Here is a 21,738-nt window from a genome sequence, read left to right on the forward strand (position 1 = left end):
AGTCAGCAGGCTGGAATTGTGCTCTGTGTATGTGACCCCCCCGCTCCCCCCCCGCCCCTCCCGCCTCTCCCATCTCTGGAGCCGGACCGGTCCAAGAGATATGTTGCCAGGGTGACAGCGAGGTGTGATGGATGGACAGAGAGTGGCTGTGGAGTGGCAGGGCCGCTGGTCAGTAACCCAGGGCTGTGTTTATAAGAAGGAAGAGGCTGTTTCCTGGAGCTAACATAATGCAGCTCTAAAAAAGGCAGGGGAAATACATCATGCGAGGAGAGCGCAGCCCTGGGAGGGGAGGGCCGCTGGGGAGCCCAGCACCAACGCCAGCCTCCAGGTCAAGGTGCCTTTGACAGGGGCCTTTTTTATAGGCCATTTGCGTGAGAGTTCGCTGCTGTTTCTCTGCAGCCCTGACAGCGGCCCAAGGCCCGGCCGGGGTTTGGGGAGGGTCTAATCTAAACTTGCCACTTTCCAGCCCTTCGCTTGCAGGACCTGCTGATTTATTTGGAAAATAAATTATCGTTGCCGACTGTTGTTTCATTACTGCAGAGCGACAGTCCCCCTGCCTCGGCATGGGTCTGTGCCCTGTCCCATGGCAGACACTCGAGGTGCTGGGAGCCAGGGAAGAACCACAGTGCAGAGGGAGCGAGGGGCTATTAGCAGCCCCTGTTTGCCCCCACCTCACCGGGCCCCAGGAAGAGGCAATGTTTGTAGCCATGGTCCCGGCATGGGGTGAGGACATGGCATCACTCACAGCTCTCATGGTGCCTGGGCTCAGAGCTGGGACGGAGGTGACCAGCTGGAAAGGCGAGGGGAAATCTCACCCTCCTTCCCAAATGCCAGCCATGGCGGTTTTCCTCCCTTTAGCTGCACTGCAGGTGTGCAAGGTCCTCGTGTCTGGTGCCAGCATCTTCCCCGCTGCGGGGCCAGGGGCTCTGCAGCCCCGCATGCCCACTGCTGCAACAGCTGTGGGATCACCCCCACACCTCGTGTCACCTCCGAGCCCTGAGGCCATGCTCCCCCTAACGGCACCCCTCCGCCGGAGGGTCTGGCCACGGGAGAAGTGGTGGCTTCTGGTGTCGCAGATGAGATTTTTCACTCCCCACCCGGCAGCGCGGGAGCTGAGCCCCCCAAGGTGGGCTGGGGCATCATCCCTCCCTCACCCTTGCTGCTGCTCCCAGTGCTCTGCCCTGCCCTCATTTCCTCCAGGCCTTAATCATCCCGGCTAATCAGAGAACAGTGCCCCACAAAATAGCCCCCGATTTTTCCCTACCAAAAAAAATTTCTAATTGAAGCATTTCAGAAAAGAACTTCACAAAAAAAATAAGGTTTTTTTGGCTGTAGGTCCCACCATTTTCTATGTAGGCACAAATTGCTTCTATTACAGCTGAAAAATTCTTGAAATTTTGAAAATCTTTCCTTCTTTCTTCTGCTATTCCTTTTATTCTTACAGCCTTTCAATAGCTGAGCAAGTGATATTGCATTTAGGGGTTTTTTGTTTTTTCTTTTACAAGAGCACTAAAGCTTTGAAAAGTGTCAGCGCAGGGAAGAAAAGATGAGAAGAGAGGAAGAGATCTAGCGTGAATGTCAGGCGTTTTTCAGGCAGCTTCGGGGCAGGGAAGAAAAAGAACACAAGAAAAACATGAAAACACAATACTGCCAAATTTCGAACAGCTTTCTGGTTTAGGAAACTGAAATAAAATTGTTGTTTCAAAATATCCCATTGAAAAGTTAAATGAAAATTATTTCCATAGAATAGTTTTCAAGCTAATTAATTTGGGGTAGGAAAATTTTCAGTAATTTTTATACTGAATAAGTATAAGTTTTATAATTTATTTTTCACATTGTTAATAATAATAATAATTCTACCTCGATACAATAATAAAAATCCTCAATTTCCACCTTTCCAGAATATATCTGGGTTCAGTCCTGTCCTCAGTGGTGCGGGAGTAATTTTTTTCTTTCAAGTAGAGCCTCATTTTTGTCTCAGGTTTTTGGTTTTCCCTTTTTTCTTCAGAGGAGTGTTCTGTCTTCGGTGTTGTTCATACTTCCCCTGCTCTAATTCATGCAAATACTGCTACATGCACAAATTCCTCCATGAGTTCAATATTAATCAGCAAATAATTTTTTTTTCAGCCCAGGATGATTGCTGTCTAAAAGCCACTTTCTAAATAAGTATTTGATGAGTATTTGTATATTTAATGTTTGCATTGTTCTAAGTGACTTTTAACATTAGGTTCTCTCGCCCGCTTTCGGTTCAAATTAGCACGTTCACACACACTTACATTTGAATTTGTGTTTAGCTCGGATTTTATACAGCTGTACTGAATGACTTTCAAAAAAAAACAAGCCGTATTTTGGAGCTATTTGGTTTTGTCTGACATATCCGTCACAGCTGGCGGGAGCAGGGGAAGGCGATCTGTACTTCTGGAAGCCCCTGTGCCGGCAGCCCAGGGCAGCGCTGCGTGTCCAGGGGGATTTGGACTGCGCTGGTCCCTGAGCAGCCCCAGCCCTGCTGCACGGGTGTCGCGGGGCCGCTGAGCTGCAGCCCTGTGAGATCAGTCGTGAGTGTGGGCTGGTGTTTTTTAAAAACACTGTTTATTACCCTTTCCACAACCAGTTCTCATTGGATTTGTGTCGGCCCCCCATGGCACCCCCAGACATGCGCTGCCCAGCACGGGGGGGAGCGGGGCTGTCCTGGGGGGGGCTAGGAGGAGGCCCATCTTTCCAGCTCTGCAGATTAGGGCCGCCCGGCTCCTCTGCGAGCCTCCCGAGGTGGCCATGATATTTCTAAAGGACTTGTCTGTGTGCCGCAATAAGCTCATTAGCTAATTCCCTTATTACGCAGCATCAACTGAAGCATGTGTGTTTGGCCTTCCAGGCGGCCCCCTCTCACTTTTCTCCCTAGCTCGCCTCACCTCCTCATTACTCCCTTCTCTTTGTTTTATCTAAGAAGGAGAGTTTTTTTAAAAGTCCCCTTGGCCTGACCATTTTGAGCGCACGGTCATCCCTCCCTCGCCGGTCCCAGTCCTGGGGTACCCCCAGCAAGGGGGGCTGCTGCAGGCTGGGGCTGCAGTGGGCAGGACCCTGCTTGCCCGGCAGTGCAGCACAGTGCTTTCACCTCTGCCAAAGTGGCTTTTCGGGCCCGTTCACATTTCCATGTCAATCTCAGAGCCCGGCCAGGCGAATGCGCTGAGGGTTTGGTTCAGACAAAACGGCGCATGGGGAGTTTCCTAGGAAGGAGGCTGTGGCGTGAAGCTGCCATGGTGGGATGCTGCTCTTTGTGGGGTCACCCCGGGTTTTGAGAGGGTCGATGGGCTCTTGCATCTTGTTTGCAGAGAGATGCTGAACCCCTTGCTTCCGACCCCAAACCCAGCGGATGCTCACTGGGTCACAGCCCGCGGGGCCAAGCCTTTCACCCCCAAACATGGGGAGCCTGGGGGCCCTCTTCCCTCACCGCCTGCTCCGGGAGAAGCCCGGTCACAACCCCTGCCTGGGGAAGAGGGACGGACCCGGCATCCCACCCTCTTCCTTCTGGGGGGCCACAAGCCGCAAAATCTACCTCGCGCCGGCGCTTTCCGGCCCTCTGTGAGAATGTACAGTTTGTGGCTCCTTCATTGACTTTGAAGAATGTCCCTTTATTCACAATGTTATTTCCTTTAATCACTGTGAGGTTGCAGGAAATCTTCTTGGAAAATTGTTTCAGATTGGCTGGAATCACCGTACTGTCGCAGGGATGGAAAACTCACTTGAACTTGTTTTTATTTTACCCTAAAAAGTCACTGTCCCCAGAAGGTTCAGATGAATTTGGATAAACATGTGAGTTCCGAGGATTTAGTTGTTGTTGAGCAGTTTTTTTCCTCCCCCTTTTTTTTTTCCCAGACGAACCTCTGTGTCCTTCCAAGTTCCTGAGCTTTACTCAAGACCAGGGGTACAGAACTGATGGAAAAATGGGACATTGGCATGAACAGATTGAAGACAGGCAAATACATCATTAAGGGAGACAACATGCAAGTAGAGATAATGAAGCAGTAAGTAACAGCTTTGGCCATCAGCTAAGAGCCAAACCAACTGAATTTTCTTCTACTTGAGGATATCTGTGCTGGCCAATATGGGAAAAACAGAAGATGTGCTAAATCTTGACTTCTGCGGGACTTTAGTCTCATTTCCACATGAAATTCTTGTGAGCGATGGAGAGAAGCGTCATCTACGTGAATGTGTGGCTATGTGAGAGGACATCTGGCTGGAAAACGGTATTGAAAAGGCAGTTACCAGTGCTCAACCCTCAGACAGGGTCTGATCTGGGTCTAGGGCTAGTCAGTGCTTTCATCAGTGATTTTTACCTGCAGCACCAGTCTGGTAGGGCCTGCAAGAGTGCTTTTCTGGAGAAACTGGAGATATCTGAAAGAAAACTATTGATAAGAACAAATATAAGACTTTTCTATGAGTTGGGAAAAATCAACATTGCAAGCACTAGCTGGGGAATGAGCAAGGTTGCTCTGTGGGAAAGTAGCTGGAGGTGACAGTGGGTCCCGCAGGGAGCATGAGCCAGCAGCATCCTGAGCGAGAAGAGCGAAATCAGGCTGGGACATATAAACAAGGTGTTTGTAAGACACCTGATGTGATCCTGCTGCACTTAGGAAGTGTTAGCCTGAATGCTGAGCCCCACTCGGGGCTCAGCGTTTAAAGTTGTGGTTCTTGGAGAAAGCCCAGGGAAGAACGAGATCAGAAATTCAGAAAACACGACATACTGGAGAAGGCTGAAGGACCAGGGTAGTTTAGTATCAAGACAAAAAGGCTGCGGGGAAATAAGATAAAAGTCTTTAAATGCATAAAGCCTTGCTACAAAGCGCGAGATAATGGGCTATTCCTTGTTTTCGGGGTGGGTAGAAGAAGAAGCCATAGGCTCACCCTGCAATGACTGCAGTAAAGGAGATTAAAACTCGTTTTTCTTGGGAGCTGTCTTCACCACTAGAGGCTTATTTTAGGAAGAGTTTAGGCAAAAGCTCCACCAGGAAGGGTTTGCCTCGTTTGGGGCAGGCAGACAGGCTAGGTGACCTTTCAAGGGCCTTCCAGGCTTATTTTTTATAATTCTGTGAATACGGATACTAAAAAGAGAGAAGATCATTTTGCCTCTAGCCAGTCTATTCGGGACTGGTCCTTGCCAGGTGTGTTTTGCTTCAGCTGTGAATGTCGTCCAGGTTTCCATCATCTCCATCAGCTTTTTTTGTTTTTCACTCCTATGCATTTTTTTTTCGTCAGATTTTTTTCCCATTTCTGTACATCCCTGTGGTCCTGCTTTTCCTGGAATAGTCATAGGCCTTGTGTGGTCCCCCCCCCAATCCATGCATGGAGAGGCTTCTCTTCCCCACCCCATGGACTGTACGGTTATACTTGAGATCCAAGAGCATCCTGGGGCAGACCCCATCTCGCTCATGAGTTTGCCTGGTGACAGACTCCTGGTGTTGCAAGCTCATGTCTCGCTCGTGGTTTCACTCCCATCGCAAGGCCCCTGTGGGTCATCCGTGGGCTGGGTGTTTTTCTAAAACAGGACTAGCAACTGTCGTCCCCCTCCGTCTGTGGGTTTGCAGATGTCGACTGTTCAATGTTTATGCTGAGGTCGTGCAATGGGAACTTTTCTATGCGTATTAGTAACACAAAGTATTTTTACTCATGATGTTTAAGATCGGAGTTAGTCATTAGATCACCTGTGCTGATCTCCCTGACTGCCTTGTCTTGTTACTCTTTCTAGATCCAAATAACTTGGGGATTCACTAATGCACAAAAGCATCTGGTCTGGAGGAGCAAGGGAGTTCAGCATTGCTCAGAAAATGTATGTCGTATTTCTTATGCAGGTTTGTCTGGCTTTTAATTTCCAGCCATTGATTCTTGTTCTGCCTTTTTTGGCTGGAATAAAAACGCTTTAGCACACGGTATTTTCGTACTATGAGAGTACTTGTGCATAGCAGTCAAATTTCTTAAGCTTTTTTAAGAAGAAAACAGGTTGAGCTTGATTCTGTCACTGTGGGGTGCGTTCTCCTGCCCTCTGTCTTTTCTGTGGCTGTTTTCTGCACCCTCTCTCATTTCACCGAATAATTTTGGCCTCAGGAGCTCTGGCGGTACAGCCCGCTGGTCGGGCCTCAATCTATCAAATTTTGGAAATGTCTGAAGACGCAGATCACACCGCCTCGCTGGGTCCCTGTGCCAGTGCTCAGTTTTTAACCCACCTTGTGCCCCCCGCCTTCCAGCCCACACCTCCCCAGTCTGGCTGCAAGGATGCTGTGGGAGACAGTGGAAACAGGGGTGGGGGATCACATCTACCGTGCTCCCTTCACCTGTATCTTTTTAAAATGGGGCACCAGGGTAGTCACAGTATCTCAGGGCTGGCATCCCATCCTCTGCTTCGTAAGACACTGCCTCATAACTCCCATTTGCTGTGTTCCCTGCTCTGATGCCCAGGACTACATTCGCCATGTGGTCCTAGCATCGAGCTCACATCCAGCTGCTCACCCCCGGGACCCCAAACCAACCCCGCTCAGCGACAGAGCCCTGCCTTAGCCCCTGCCACCCATAAGGATAGCCCACTTCCTTTGCCGACACATCCGACTGGGCATTCGGCTCAGTCAAAACCCACAACCAGGTGACTCCATCCCCTCTGTCATGCGCCAGACTGCAGCCAAGGTTGGCAGCAGTGAGCTGGTGCTGACCCTCAGCTCGCCTCTGCCTGCGCTGGGTACCCGCAGTCCAGTGCTGACCTTTCTTGACACCATCTCAGCAACATCTCCCTGTTGAGAATGATTTCTGGAGACCGGTCTGGATGTAGGCAATAGGTGGGCAATCAGCATTAATTAGGACAAATACTTACACTGGGAATATTGTTAAGCACCTTGCAGATAGCCAAGTGTCTGACACCCGCAGCCTCCTTGCTCCCTGTTTCTCTGAAGCCATTGCTTTTGGTCTTTCAGGCAGTTTGAGTCCCTGCTTGAGTCTCAGGGACAAACCTCTTTGTTTCCCATTTTCAAGCAAGATTTCCTTGGAAGATCCTATGAAGACAGCTATGGACTAATATATCTTCACCATATATGGTGCATTTCATCCTCAGTTTGTGCGTTGCTGTGAGCGTGCGTTACCCTGCATGCCACATGCAGCCAGCTGCTCACCAGTGAGCGCTGTGTTATCCAGCCCAGCACGGCTGCACGCTGTGGAGACACAAGGCTCGGGTACAAAACCAGGTAGGTTTTGGCCAGGCCTCTGCTTTTCCTTACATGCAACGTCAAAGCTGGACGGGTTTGGCCAGTGCAGTGCAGATGACTGCTGATGCTTATGTGTGCTTTTATAGTGGAGCATTTCAAAGGGCTGGTTGCAAGGAGGTGCATGCACATTTCCTGTACGTCTGGCCAAAAATCTGATACTTGAGAGTGCCGGGGAACCCTACAGTTTCGCAGAACATGCCATTTTGAAGTTCACAAAAGACAAAAGCATTGCCAAAACCTGGGGAACGGCATGGAAGGTGCCAGCATTATTTTCCTGCTCCTGGCTTCGCTCAATTTTATTCCTCACTTTGCCCCTCCATGACCATCCAGCTGGCTTGTTCCTGCACTGCGTGGGTCCCAGCCCTGTGAGGGACGGTGGTGGGATGTGCCCCAGCTGGGCTGGGGGTTCCGACTTAGCCTTGCTCTCTGCCAGGGACTCAGAGGTGGCCAAGGCATGACCAACTGCACCAGTGCTGGTGTGGCACATGCCAGGCTGGGGGACTGAAAGTGTCCGGCTCCAGAAGGCAGGTACATCCCCAGGTGCCAGCCGTGCCATCACGGGCACCTTTTTGTGCAGGCCAGCCCCCTCAAACCTGCCCAAACGTGCCGGGGTCTCTCTAATGGCCAGGCGAGAGGACAGACCTGGTGCTTCCAGGTCTCCTCTCATGACATCTGCCTTGTCCCCTTCCCGCACTAATCTTGTCCTTCTATCCAAAACAATTATGGAGGGCTTGTTGTTTTTGGCACAGTCCTTTATTTACAAATCCCATCCTGCTTATAGCTCATGGTTTCATTATCCTCTAGATGTTTACAGAGCTCCTTTTCTTAATATTTGTGCCATTATTTTACTAGGGACCCGGGTGAGGCTTTCCAGACAGTAATTGTCTGGCTCATCCTCTCCCCCATCAGCTCTTTCTGCAGAAGTGCACATCTCCCTGCTGTCCCTGCCTGCCTGGGGCGCCTGGTGGGGCAAAGACGGGCAGGACTGTGGGCAGTAGCAGAGGGGTGTCCCGCTCCGAGGATGTGGGAGGGATGTGCAGAGGTGGTAGCTGCCCTGCTGCACCCCACCACCTGCACCACACATGAACCCTGCAGCCCCTTGTTGCTGCACCTGGGTCACCAATGTCCTCCCGTAGCCTTGAGCTCCTGATGGGGACCTCCTGTCCCCCTTCCCCCTGTGCCCCTGCGCTCCCCGCTCCCAGGCTCAGAGCATGGGTGCACATCCCTGGCTGGGGGAGTAGCCCCTCGGCAGGCTTTCGGCTGGCTGGGGACCGCATCCTGGGAAGGCAGACAGTGGCAAACCCGGCGCTCGGATTTTGGAGTCATTAGCATGGTGCAGACATGGGTCGGTGGCTTATGCTGTGCATCGCTCTGATGCTGGTCCCTGCCCCCGGGCTGTCTGTCACAGGGGCTTGTTTAACATTCTTTGCCACAATATCTCGCAGTCTTTAATCTGTTTATCCTAGTAACCCCACTATGAGGTGAAGGATAGTTAGCCTCATTTCAGAGGTAGGGAACCGAAGGGATTCTTTTCAAATGTAGATCAGTGTTTAATGATGCAGAGATAAAGATTTTAAAAACATGCCTGAGACAAGAGGCGTATGGCATGTAACCGAGCTGGGTGTTTCTGCAAATCCCATTAGGCACCTCTGCCTTTTTCAGCTGATGCTGTCTCGGGGCAGAGTTGGCACAGGGACCCATGGAGGTGCCGAGTGGGCTCCAGCCTCCCGGCCCATGAGCCAGGCACGGGCTGGGCAGGGGGAGACAGAGCTGACCCCGCACCTGCCGTTCAGTTCCCCTGGGCGCGCTGGGCGTGTGCGGTGCCACAGCAGCCTCTGCCCAAAGAAAGCGCTGAAACCTGAATTGCACAAGCGCATAAGATCCTCGTCTGCATTTGGGATGAGATCTAAAGCCTGTTTGTGCTGCGAGTGTGCACATAGAAGCTAAGGTAGAGTGTATGAGGGGGTGCTTGTGCAGCATCCCTCTGGCCGTGCAACAGCTCACCGCACCGCTGAATGAGGAGCGAGCAGTTAACAGCAAGCTCTCCTTGCTGTCACTGCCTGAGCTACTGATATCTACAGTAGATCTGGTTAAAACCCCCGAGCTGTGGTTTCTGTGCAGTGATCCTGGCAAGAGGTGTCCCGGTGCAGGCCCTTCCCGGCGGCCGGCCGGCGGGGTTTGGTGCAGATCTCCCTGCTGCTCCTGGGCAATTGTTGCTGCGCTTGTGGGAATGCGGTGGCTCGGGCTGCGCCGAGGTCAGTGCCTTTGTCTTGCTGCGGGGAGTTTATCTCTGCGGATCTTGCCTGCTTTCCTGGGTCAGGCTTCACCTCCGCTGTTATCAGCAAATGCAGGAACAGCCCGGTCCAGAGCCGGGCTGCGTAGGAACCTCTCGACCCCCTTGCAGGGGGAGGCAACGCTCTCACAGCCCTCCCACGCTAACGGGCACCCGTCAAGCCCAAGCCCAAGCCCGAGAGCTGGACATGGGATGTGCATGGCCCCGTGGTTAACATTCCCCCTGCACCACTTGGGCAGCGCCGTTCCCGTGCATCCCGGCAGCGCGGAGCGCAGGCAGCGGGCACGACAGCATGCCGGGAGCAGCCGGGAGCAGCCCCACGCTTGCAGCACGGTGCAGCACGGCCGTGTGTTTTGCAGCAGCAGCTGCAGGCAGCGGTGAAGGAGGAGGCAGAGGAACCGCCGAGGCCCTCCCTGGTCTCACCTCACGTTGGGTCCTCCACCCCAAACACAGAGGGGACAGATCCCCTGTGGCAGCACCAGCGGCACCGACTCCCCCCTTCTCCACCGGGCTGCCCTGGTCCCAGCACACCCCTCCCCTTCCCCAGCAGCTCCGGCCAGACCCCTCCAGCTGTCTCCACAAACCCCAAACCATTAGCATTTCCTGTTCAACATTTCCAATAAATAAATGGAGACATCATGCCCCAAGCCCGCAAGTGACCCAGAGGCGGGTCCGAGGCCGGGATGGACACGACCACCCAGCGCCCGACCCCCTGGCTGGGCGCCAAGCCCTGCCTTTGTTTGAATTCCCGGGTGGAGTAAGCGCTCGGCTGACGCCAGCCAAAACGCTGTAAGAAATTATTTTTGATATTAATAAATTGTTTTCAGTAAATCTGCTCCTACACCAAGGTCCAGAAGCTACCCGCAGCACCGGGCTCCCTACAAGGAAGCTAGAGTCCTCTTCCCTGGCCTTGTCCTGGCTGTGCCGGGGTACACGCCCTGCCCGGAGGCATCCAGCTGGGACCGGCTGTGCTGCAGATGCCTCCGTCCCACTGGCCCCTCGGGTGCAGCTGGGCTCCTGCAGCTGCCCGGCAGCCTGGGTATGCTGTGGCAGAGCAGCTCCCTGCAACACATCAGGTATCTCTGTCCAGAGGCACGAGCCAGGCTCATTGGTGAGGGGCAGAGGCCTGGGCAGGGGGTTTGCTGCCTCTGGGGGTGACAGCTATCTCGCCTCATCAGACCTCACAAAAACAGCTTCCTTGGCTGTGCAAAAGTCCATGCCTTGACATGGCAGGGCCTGTCCTGCTCTGGGGCTGGGAATGCTCGGGGACTGACCGCCCAGTCTTTTCTCCATTGGTCCTCTGCACCTTTGGGAAACCAACTTTAATGTACCAGGGTACTGACAACAGCGCCTGGGCAGGTCATGATCCATGAGCTGGTCTCCCGACATCTGCCAGCAGGTGCTCATGCAAAAGGAAAAATTAGGGGAAAGCAGGACTCTGAAACATACTTTCCAAGCCCCAGTGGCTTGTCCCATGGTGAGCACCGGGGCCAGCCCACCCCTTGCCCCTTTCAGGGCCAGCGCTCCTCTAGGTGCCTGTGCTCCTCCTGGGTACCTGGAGGATGAGGGGATGCGGAGGAGGTGAGCATGGCCATAGGGCAGGTCCTGAGTGGTCTGTGGGCTGGGCTGGGACTCCAGGAACACCAGGACTAATGTGCAAAATGGGTTTAAATAGAGAAATGGTGAACCGCTGGCTGTATGCAGGCAGCAGCGATGGTAGGAGAGGTTTGAGCCGGATTGGGGTGGTGGATATGCTCCTTCTTGGGGGTGCACAGGCTTTGTCCTCACTGCTCTGGGTTGCTCTCTGGCTTTCAGCTGGAAGCAAAGAAGGTGGATTGGGAGCTCACCAAGCTCTGTCATGGTGATAAGTAGGAAAAATACCGGGAATATAGCTTCCACTAATTTTTTTTAAAAAGTTATGTTTTGCTGAAGCCAACACTTCCTTCAGGAACATGGTGTTTAAAGGCAAAATTTTGCTGTTCAAATTTTCTGAAGCATTTAAAGAGGCTGAAATGTTCTTTGAAAGAGAAGATGTAGATGTTCTGCTCCAGAAGACTTCATTCAATGGGGTGTTATGCTCCAGCATTGTAAGACTTCAGAAACTGAAATGCAGTGAAACCACATTTTAAATAATTTGGTTTATGGAGAAAAGATGAAAGTCTTTTCTGATTTGGAATTATTTCATTTCTTTAGAGCTTCTGCCTTGCTCAAGGGAATCTCCTGTTGCTCCCACCTACAGCAGGTGAGAGAGGAGGTGGGACGATGTGTCAGGGGGCAGGCGGCCGCTGCGGGCACGGTGCCCAGGTGAGCGGCTACCGAGCACTCGCCTGTTCACCTGCAGCTCAGTGGAGCAGGAACTGACTTTTTTTGGTGCCAGTGGATGAAATCCCTGGTGCTCCCTATCTGTGTGCAGCGGGGCTCGGGGGGTGGGAGGGCAGGAGGTGGGTGCTGCAGGGCAGCGTGGCTGGGGGCTCAGCCTCGGGGGCACCCATGGGGCTGTGCGTGGGTGCTGCCTGTCCCCGGCCACTCTGGGGTTCGAGCCACTGCCAGTGCCCCGGCGCAGCAGTAAGGCAGCGGCGGGGGGCCCCTTCGCAGCCCCTGACAGTGCCCCTTGGCAGGACCTGCGGCCCCAACTGCCACCAGGGCTTGGTGTCATCAGCACTCGCAGGCGCTGACAGATGGACCCGGCGAGGGGCTGGCGGGGGCCGGAAACTCCTGATCCCTCTTTAGCTGCCTCTTGCCCTGCTCTCTCATCTCCCCGTCATGTTCTCCATCTCACCTGGTATCTCACACTCCTATTCCTGCGCCTCCTCGGCTGCTGGGGGGCTGCCCACCCTTCGCAGCACCGCATGGCCAGGCACCGGCCCGGGCTTCCCCATCACAGCTGCAGTGCGGGGTCTCGGAGCCCCCCGGGACCTGCAGGGCTCGCTGCCTGTGAGAAGCACCAGCCCTGAGCAAGAGGAGGCACCTCAGGTGCCCCCGTCCTATGTCTGCATGCTGAGCATCAGCCACAGTGGCAGGCATGTGCCCAGGACAGGGCTCTGCGGCTGTGGTGCATTGCAGGTTGGAGTGGGAGGAAAGGATCAGGCCCAGCTCAGCATCATCATGAGCACTGAGGAGGTCAAGGAGGCTCACTGCTGTCTTCCCCAAATATGCCAGCTGCTCCCGGGCCAGGGTCCAGCTGGGTACCAGCTCAACACCAAGCACGAACCTTTCACTTGGCTCTCCTGGCATTCCAGATCCTCTTCGCTCCATTGCAAACCCACTGCCCCAGCTGGGCAGAGTGGCGGCAGGGGGATCAGGATCCGCAGTTAATGTAGCTGCCCCTAAACGCGCTGCCAGAGATCAGCTAATCTGATAATTACAGCCACAAAAGCCATTTAGACAAACCATGACCTGACCCCGGGAGCTTGGAATGAAAACATTTTACCCTCCTCTGTCTGGATCCTGCACTGAGAAAACATCTGTATTCAGAGGATGGCTGGGAAAACAGCCCCTGTGCAGCACTCGCTGGGAACGGCCGCAGCTCTGCTCCCTGCCCGCATGCTGCCTGCGCCCGGCCTCAGCCCAAGATGGGCAGCACCTCGGGGCAGGGCAGCCTAAACCTCTGCTGTGATGCTGGGATTGAGGATGCCCCAGCGCTGGGCAGGGCTCTGGTGAGGAAGAGGACGAGACAGGGGCTGGAGGGTTTCGAGGGTGGACCTCGGAAGTGGAAGTGAAGGGGATGGGGTGAGCGGAGCTCATCTGTACCCTCTCAGGAAGGGCTTTTTCCAGGCCCATGCTGGGCTCAACAGCACAGGGAGGGCAGTACCTGGTCCTCAGCAGTCCCTGCATCCCTGTGGTGGCCTGAGCTCTGCAGGAGCCGGGCTGGCTGCCGAGCCCCCCTGCCTCCAGCTCCCAGGAGGGGCTGAGCGCAGGGGGCCGTGCCTGCGTGCAGCACAGCGGTGCACACCCGGGGGGCTCCTTCACTCTGGGTGAGGTGTGCAAGCCTTCCCGTTGAGTGGCAGGTCATTGCTGGCTGTCAGTCGAAGGCAGGAGGTGAAGGGAGGGTTGCCTCAGGGCTGGCTCCCATGTTTCTCCTGCTTTTACATACATTTTGGTGGCACCCTTTGTGTAGGTTGGGGAGATGAAAGCTCAGGGCCAGAGGGATCTTGCTAACACACAGCCACCCGTCTCAGGGGCCCGGCGGCCTGCTGCTTCATGCCTGTCTGTCTCGTTCCTGCATCTGTTCCCAGCAGAGCCCCGCTCTGTGCCGCCAAGGGCACAGGACGCTGGCCGGGCTGGAGGCAGCCAGGCGTACCGGCAGGTAACTCCTGCTGGGTCAGCGACCCTCACAGGCACGGCCAGTGGCACAGATGGTCTCCGCTGGACTGGCACCACTGAGCTCACGCTGCCCAGGAGCCTCTGAGAAAGGAGAGCAAGACAGTGCTGATTTGGGGAAATTGCGTTTTTTTTTTCTTGCGACTGGCACTGCTCAGCCTGCTCCAGCGGTGCCAAGCAGTGGCTTGGTGCAGCCAGCTTGGCAGGAAACACTGCTGTGCCTTTGTGATTTCCCTGCTCTGCACTGGGAAAGGGCTTGGCCATGTCCCCAAATATCCCAGTGCTCTTTGGAGAGCAGTAGGATTAGAAACCAGTAAGTGCAGTGAGAGCCTGCTAGTCTGGGGACTCCCCGACACTTCTGTCTGCTCCAGAAATAGGATGTTCTAAGCAGCCTTGGTTGGCTTTTCCCATTGCAGCATCCCGCTTGGGCAGTGCTTTACTCCTGGTGAGCTGAAAACATGACTCACCCTGCGGTGGGCTACCCCCATTTACTGGGGTGATGGCCTTGTTCTCATCAGCTGCTTCCCTGCTCAGCGCTGCCGCGTCTCTCATTTAGCAGCATCCACAGACCTCAAGAAACCCAAGCGCTCTTCATCTGGTTGGGGTTAGAGTTAAGGGTAGGGTTAGGTTTAAGGTTAGGGTTAGATTTAAGGTTGGGGTTAGAGTTAAGGGTAGGGTTCGGAGATGCCCTCACAGCGCCTTGACAAGGGCAAGCGTTTGCAGGGGTTCACAGCTATTGCAGAGGACAGACCTAAGCCCTTTCTGGGTTCCCATGGAGCCTCTTCTCAAGGTCCAACAGTTTTGTCTGAATTGGGCTAAAAACCCCACCAGGGCCAAAGCTTTGGTCTAGCGCTACTGTCTTGCTCCTCTGCCTTTCCCATTACCCTGTTTTCTCGGAAGGCAGAAGCATTGGTATGCTGCTGTGCCGCCGGGCAGCTTCTGCCTCTTCCCCGCTCTCATGCTAAGCAGAAAGTGCACTGGGCAGTTCTTCCAGGTGCTGCCCCGAGCTGAGGGAGGCGAGGGCGGCGCCCCTGGGCTCCCTCCCAGGCAGCCGTGCTGCGGAGCCACCTTCGGCATGGGAAGGGGGTGAGGCACCAAACTGGTTTTCAGAGAGATCTTGGCTGGGTTGACAAAGGGAGTGTGTGACACGCGTTGCCTGCAAAAGCATTTGGGGACAGCAGGGCCGTTCCCATCCCGTATCCCCGTGTTTTATGTCACGAGGGGTGGGGGGGTCGCGCTGCCAGGGCTGTTGTTCGCAACGTTCGTTCCCGTTTCCCTCGAAGCTTTTCCCAGATGCTGCAGGATCGCGGGCGGATTCCCACAAACTTCAAAAGCCGCTTGAGACGGGCGGCGGGTTCCTAATGGAGCCGGCCACATACCGGGCGGCAGCGAGCCCGCTCCCCGGGGATGCGCGGGGGCAGCCGCGGGGGGGATGCGTGGACAGCCCTGGCCCACCTCCCGCCTGCCCCGCTGGGCCGGGCCGGAGCCGGTCATGCCTTGCGCTGTCGCTCCCCGCGGGGGTTGCGGGACAAGCGGCGGAGCCGCTCGGGACTGTCCTGGCGGCGGCGGCGGCGCGATGCGCGGGCCGGCCCTGCCCTCTGCCGACACCCCCCTGCACCGCCGCCGCTCCGCCCCGGCACCCGCCCCAACGCCCGGCGTCCCCGGAGGTCCCCGCAGGGATGGAGGGAGGCTCCCGGGCGGTGGGCGGCCCGCAAGAGCCGCGGAGGGTGGGGGCCACGGCGGGAAGCGCTGTGCCTGCGGGGAGGCTGCAGAGGTCGGCAGCAGGGCGCCGGGAGGAGTTCATTCCCCGCGGAGCAGGGAAACGCCGGGCGCCCGGGGAGCAGGGCCCCGAGCTAAGGAGTGAGCCCAAACGCTCCCCGTGGGCCGGAGCAGGGCTCGCCTTGGCGGCGGCCACCGGCCAGAGGCTCTTGCTGGGAGGGGAGACACCTCCGGGTGACCCCGGGGTTTCCCCGGAGCTGGGAGGGTCTCAGGGGGCTACCCCACAGCGCCGGACCGGCAGGTGGCTGGGAACCGGGAAAGTGCCTTAAAAACGCGGGGCAGATGCGCTGGAGGATCCCCGTGACCCGCCCCGGGTAGAAACGCCCACCATCCTCACTCCGCACCTCGGTTACTGCACCCCTGGGGGCACCCCGCAGCCGGGCACTGCACCCCTTGGGGGCACCCCGCACCCGGGCACTGCGCCTGCACCCATCACACCTGGGGACCGCACTCCTGGCACCTTCCTGCACCCCCGGGCGCGGCCCTCCCGGGGCTGTCGTGCACCCCAGCTTTGCACTCCAGGGCTGCTCCGCACCCACACATACGCTGCACCCCCGGGTGCCCTATGGGGACCGTGCCGTGCCCCCCCAGGCACTGCCGCAGAGCAGCGCTGCCGCGGGCACGGCAGCCCCAGCAGCACCCGGCACCACGGGCACGGCACCCCGGGTCCACCCCGCACCCCCACCACTGCAGCTCCGGCACCGGACGCTGCATCCCGCAGCACCGCGCCCCTGTCACGGCTCTGCACCGCTGCGCCGCGGCCCCGGGCCTGCCAGCACGCCCCAGCCCCAACCCCGGCCGCGCCACGCCGCGCCCCCGGGCGCTGCACTCCGGGGCGGCCTCGCCGCGCGCCGCCCGCCAACCCGCGCGCGCAGAGGGAAGGGGTGGGGCCAGAGGGGGCGCCGGCCACCAATGGGCAGCGCCCGCGTCCCCGCGCCGCTCGCGTCACCTGCCGCGGCGATCACGGCCCCGCTGCGATTGGCTGCTCGCGCGCCGCCCGGGGGGCTGCAAGCGCCGCCGCTGGCTGACGGCGGGGGCGGGGCGGCCGGCGGCCCGCTGATTGGCGGGCGGCGGCCCCGCCCCGCCGGTGAAGGTGAGCGTCTCCTCCAGGCGCCGCGCGGCGCCCGTAACGGAGCGGAGCGCAGCGCAGCGCAGGGCAGGGGGCCGCGCCGCCATGGCCTCCTCCATCTTCACCGCCGTCCCCCGCGCCCCGCCTGTCGCCGTCTTCAAGCTCACGGCGGACTTCCGGGAGGACGGCGACTCGCGGAAGGTCAACCTGGGCGTGGGCGGTGAGTGCGCGGCCTCCCCCGGCCCGGCGGGGCCCCTCTCCGTGGGGCGGGCCTGCCGGTGCCCCCGCGGCGGACCTGGCGCCTGCTAGAGCGCTTGAGCGGCAGCAGCGGGACCCAGGCCTGAAAGGTCACCGGGCCGCGGCGAGCGCCCGGCCGGGCGCGGGGAGGGGGGGGGGCGGGCAGCGGGTCACTGGCGGGCGTCAAGGTCGTGGGGGCGGCCCCGCGCTGGCCGGCCCCCTGTCCTCGGGTGTCGGTGTCCCGGGCAGGCCCCTCCGGGGGCCGGGAGGCCCAGCGTCCCCCCTGGTGTGGAAAGGACGGCTGTCCCTTTCCTGGCAGCCTACCGCACGGACGAGGGGCAGCCATGGGTCCTGCCGGTGGTGAAGAAGGTGGAGCAGATGATCGCCAACGACAAGAGCCTGAACCACGAGTACCTGCCCATCCTGGGCCTGCCCGAGTTCCGGGCCAACGCTTCCCGGATCGCCCTGGGTGACGACAGCCCTGCCATCAAGGAGAACCGGGTAGGTGGTGGACAGGGAGCAAGACTGCACCTTGCTCGGAGGGCTGCTGGGATCCCCCGGGGTGTCTGTGCAGCAGGGCAAGCGGAAGAGCACAAGTGTGCGGAGTAACTGCATTTTGGCAGGATTTGTAGATTTTCTCTGACGTGATCTTTACTAGTTGTAGGTTATTTGATCAGCCTGTGTACTTGAAGCTGTTTGTGCAAGTAGTTGTAGTTTTTGGGAAAGACCAAACGTGGGCTGTGATTGGAATTTGGTTTTTCCTCCCTCTTTTAATGGTTGCCCCACGCGAAACTGCAGTCAGATAATAGACCACCTTTCCTCAAATAAACTACTAGCTGGGAATCTGCTCTGTGCCAAAAAGTAACAGGAATAACCAGAGTCTATTTATAACTGTAGAAGGCATCATGATGGGCCTGAGTGCTGAAGGAGATTGAAGACCACTGGAAGGGGATGGTGTCCTGGCTGGGGTGACCCCAGGGAGCATGTCTGGGATCCTGTCTTGCTCTTGCAAGCGCCTCTGTTCTCTGTGCACAGATATCTGGGTTGACCTGGGTGGACCCTGCTGGCAACTCTCTCTGTTGCAGATTGGAAGTGTTCAGTCCTTGGGCGGGACGGGCGCTCTGCGTATTGGCGCGGAGTTTCTGAGGCGGTGGTACAATGGAAACAACAACACGGCAACCCCGGTCTACATCTCCACTCCGTCCTGGGGTAAGTGCTGTCGTTAGTGCTGCTGCCTCCTTGCAGGGAGCCCTGTGGGTCAGTGGGTGAGGGAGGAACATCAGGAGCCTGGGCAGTGAGAGAGGGCCTTTCCTCTTGTGGGTAAAGGGAGTGCAAGTGTCTCCATTGCGTATCTGTCTCCGTTGTGTATTTTGGTGACACGTAGGGAGGTACTGGGACTGGAGAAGGTGGCTTGCTGGAAGTGGGGCCTGCTTTTCTGAAAAGTGGTTTCTTTCCTCAGAGAACCACAACTCTGTGTTTGTGGATGCTGGCTTTAAAGATATTAGAACCTACCACTACTGGGATGCTGCCAAGAGGGGTCTGGATCTCCAGGGACTGCTGGGTGACATGGAGGTGAGTAAAACTGGCATGGGATGGGCTGAACTTGGTGCTGTGCTGTCAGCAGCTGGCTGGGCTCTCGCATGCTGTGCCTGGAAGTGGATCTCTGTGAAAGAGACTGATGGTGCCCAGAGCGGCACGGGGCCTCTCCCTCTGCTGTGGGTGCCCAGTCTTGTCCATGTGTGTGACCAAGACCTGCTCTCTCCTCAGAAAGCCCCAGAGTTCTCCATTTTCATCCTCCATGCCTGTGCGCACAACCCAACGGGCACAGACCCTACTCCCGACCAGTGGAAACAGATTGCTGCTGTTATGAAGGTATGGGCTGCTGCTGAGGCTAAAGCAGTGCTGAGGGGACAGATAGCTCTTGAGCGAGCCAGAGCACTTGCATCCAAAATGGGCTGTAGGGAATGGCATGAGATGTGGCAGGAGCTGGAAGAGTCCTGCAGGGCAGGTGTTGAAGGGAAAGGCTGACAGGGTGCTGGTTGTCTGTGCTCAGAGGATAGAAGCATCCCAGTTCTGCTCATGCCTCCAAGTTCTTGCCTTCAAACTCTGTGGCCTGGGCTGCAGTGAGGTGTCTCATGCTGGAAAGATTATCCATGGGCACGTGCTTTTCACAGGTTCTGGATAACAGGCTATAAGGTGGTGCATCTCTTGTTCCTGTGTCCTCAAATGCAGTTTTCTCCTGCATTTGACCTTTTATTGACCACTTTAGTCTTCCTATTCTTTTATCCCAGTAGAAAGAAAATTTCCCAGTCTGATGTTGCCAGACCATGTTTCCTTTGTATTCACCTGGAAGCTCAACGGTCATTTTTCCCTCTTATGGGGACAGCAGGGGATAAAGTGAAGGTCGTGGGGAAGGGGTTTCCTCTAACACTGTTCCTCCTTGCAGCGCCGGTTCCTGTTTCCGTTCTTCGACTCGGCGTACCAAGGTTTTGCCTCTGGCAGCCTGGACAAGGATGCCTGGGCTGTGCGATACTTTGTCTCCGAGGGCTTTGAGCTCTTCTGTGCACAGTCGTTTTCCAAGAACTTTGGGCTCTACAGTGAGTGTCTGGCAGTAAGCTGGCCCAGTAGCATCGTACCCAGGCAGACGGGGCTGGCATGCTGGGGGGTGGGGAGAGCTCTGCTTTGCCATGATATCTGGGACCACTGGCTCACATCTCTTGGCTTGTCCGCAGATGAACGTGTGGGGAACCTAACTGTGGTGGGGAAGGATGCAGACAACGTGCAGCGTGTGCTTTCCCAGATGGAGAAGATTGTCCGCACCACTTGGTCCAACCCTCCCTCCCAGGGAGCGCGCATTGTGGCAACTACGCTTTCTTCCCCGCAGCTCTTTGCCGAGTGGTACGTGTTGCCAGGGCCGATGGGAGAGGGAAGCGGGGGGAAGCTGTCTCCCTGAGTGCCTGGCTTGGCCAGATGGCCTTGAACCAGACATGTGTCTGTCTTCACGCTCTGCTTCCTTGCCTGCTGCAGGAAGGACAATGTGAAGACAATGGCAGATCGGGTCTTGCTGATGCGGTCAGAGCTCCGGTCTCGCCTGGAGTCCCTTGGGACCCCAGGCACCTGGAACCACATCACAGAGCAGATCGGCATGTTTAGCTTCACAGGGCTGAACCGTAAGTACCAAGTGGCTGGTGAAGGGAGAATTGGATGAGGACAGTTTTACTGGGGGTGAATGGGGCTGAAGCAGTCCAGGCAGGAATCTCTCAGGGACGTCACTGGAGTGCTCTGTGGCTAGGCAGGGATGAAGCATCAGACAGCATTTTAGTGGCCAGTGTTCAAAGTTCTCTGCTTGTTGTGAAGGATTCAAGCAGCCCTGACTGGTTCTTTGGGCTTTTCTGAGCTGTGGGATCACTATTCTGACCTGATGTCCAATTGTTTCCCCAGCTAAGCAAGTGGAGTACATGATCAAGGAAAAACACATCTACCTGATGGCTAGTGGGCGCATCAACATGTGTGGCCTGACTACCAAGAACCTGGACTATGTGGCCAAGTCCATCCATGAAGCCGTCACAAAAATCCAATGAAGCACATGAACAACCAAACTTACATGAAGTCACCAAAGCTGTAGTGTGTAGTCCATGTCTTTCCCTGCTCATGGCTTGCCTTGTCCCACACCTCTTGGGGTTTAATAAAGATGGGAGCAGTAGCTCAATCAGGGATAATCGTCTTTTGACCTTTTTGAAGTACCCCTTGCAATATGGTAAGCCAGTACCCCCAGGAGGGTGGGGGCAGCATGAGCTGCCTTGGCTCTTGTTTGACTTGACAGCAGCCTGTTCTTCAGGCACTTAGAGCTGCATCTTTAGCACACCTGAATCGACTCCATGTAACTGATCAGTTTGATGTAGGCGAAGTCTGGTGCCAGTGCAATGCGCTGTGGGGTAACAGCCCAGTTGGTTGGGATCTCGTACGGCTTGTGAGCTAATGTCACTCGGTAGTATTTTGGGGAGGAGCAAAGCTGCTGTTGGCTTTCCCCTACTCGGTTCTGAGCCTTATGCGAGCAAACATTTGTAATTGTGATAATTGCTTCTTTGTGTTGCTGACAGAAAATTAAACCTCCATCTCTGAACACTACCCTTGCCCTGTGATGTTGTGCCTTCGGGCTGTGCTAGCCTCTTTCCAGGCTGAGGTTTAAGCCTCAGCATCATGGTTTGTCCACTGGGTCTTTGTTTCAAGGCTTTCCCTTTCTCCCTCGTGGTGTGTTGCATCTCTGATGATCATGGTTGCCATTAATGGGGTACAGTCCCAGTGGGAGAGTGTAGTTGAGAGCTCCCTGTGACCCTACATTAAGCTGACAAGTTCCTCCCATGTCCATCTTGTGTTACTCTTTCTGCGCCCCTGCCCTGTGCTGTCCAGCCCATCCTGTGTCTGTATGTGCTTTCTTTCTGGATGGTTGTGTGTTACCCACCCGTCTGGCCATCCTGTCCTGGCCCAGAGCTCCTGGCCTGCTGCTAATGTGTCAAAAAGCGGATCTTTCCTGTTCCTCCTTCACAGCAGGCCCCTGGTGAACCACCACATACTCCCCCTGGTTTCAGCAGGGCCTGACAGCAACAGCCTGTGTTTCTGGCACTGAAAAAGAGCTGGGACCATCTGCTTCTGCTCTCTGCAGTTACTGTTTGAAGATCTATTTGTGAGCCGATATTACCACCTTGATAGAGCAGCCTCCTGCCAAGATCTTGGTGAAGGAAGGGAACAGCCCTTTTCCTTGGGTCAGTTAGTGATAGTCACTGCTGCCCTCATGG

General features: G+C 56.2%; 1 protein-coding gene across 1 annotated transcript; it reads left to right on the forward strand.

The window, feature by feature from the left end:
* The first annotated feature begins 16,711 nt into the window (after positions 1-16,711).
* On the forward strand, positions 16,712-21,070 carry GOT1 (glutamic-oxaloacetic transaminase 1). Its single transcript, XM_068399383.1, has 9 exons — positions 16,712-16,925; positions 17,262-17,443; positions 18,028-18,151; positions 18,402-18,514; positions 18,710-18,814; positions 19,389-19,539; positions 19,675-19,840; positions 19,970-20,112; positions 20,384-21,070. Exons 1-9 carry the CDS (start codon positions 16,811-16,813, stop codon positions 20,521-20,523), a joined length of 1,239 nt encoding a protein of 412 aa, XP_068255484.1. The 5' UTR covers positions 16,712-16,810; the 3' UTR covers positions 20,524-21,070.
* The last annotated feature ends 668 nt before the right edge of the window (positions 21,071-21,738 follow it).

Source organism: Nyctibius grandis, chromosome 4 (assembly GCF_013368605.1).
Source record: "Nyctibius grandis isolate bNycGra1 chromosome 4, bNycGra1.pri, whole genome shotgun sequence".
NCBI classification, from domain to species: Eukaryota; Metazoa; Chordata; class Aves; order Nyctibiiformes; family Nyctibiidae; genus Nyctibius; species Nyctibius grandis.

Coding starts and splice junctions, on each gene's coding strand:
- GOT1 (XM_068399383.1), top strand. CDS start 16,811: ATGGCCTCCTCCATCTTCACCGCCGTCCCCCGCGCCCCGCCTGTCGCC. Junction 18,815..19,388: donor AGATTGCTGCTGTTATGAAG/GTATGGGCTGCT, acceptor TCCTCCTTGCAG/CGCCGGTTCCTGTTTCCGTT. Junction 19,841..19,969: donor CCGCAGCTCTTTGCCGAGTG/GTACGTGTTGCC, acceptor TGCCTGCTGCAG/GAAGGACAATGTGAAGACAA.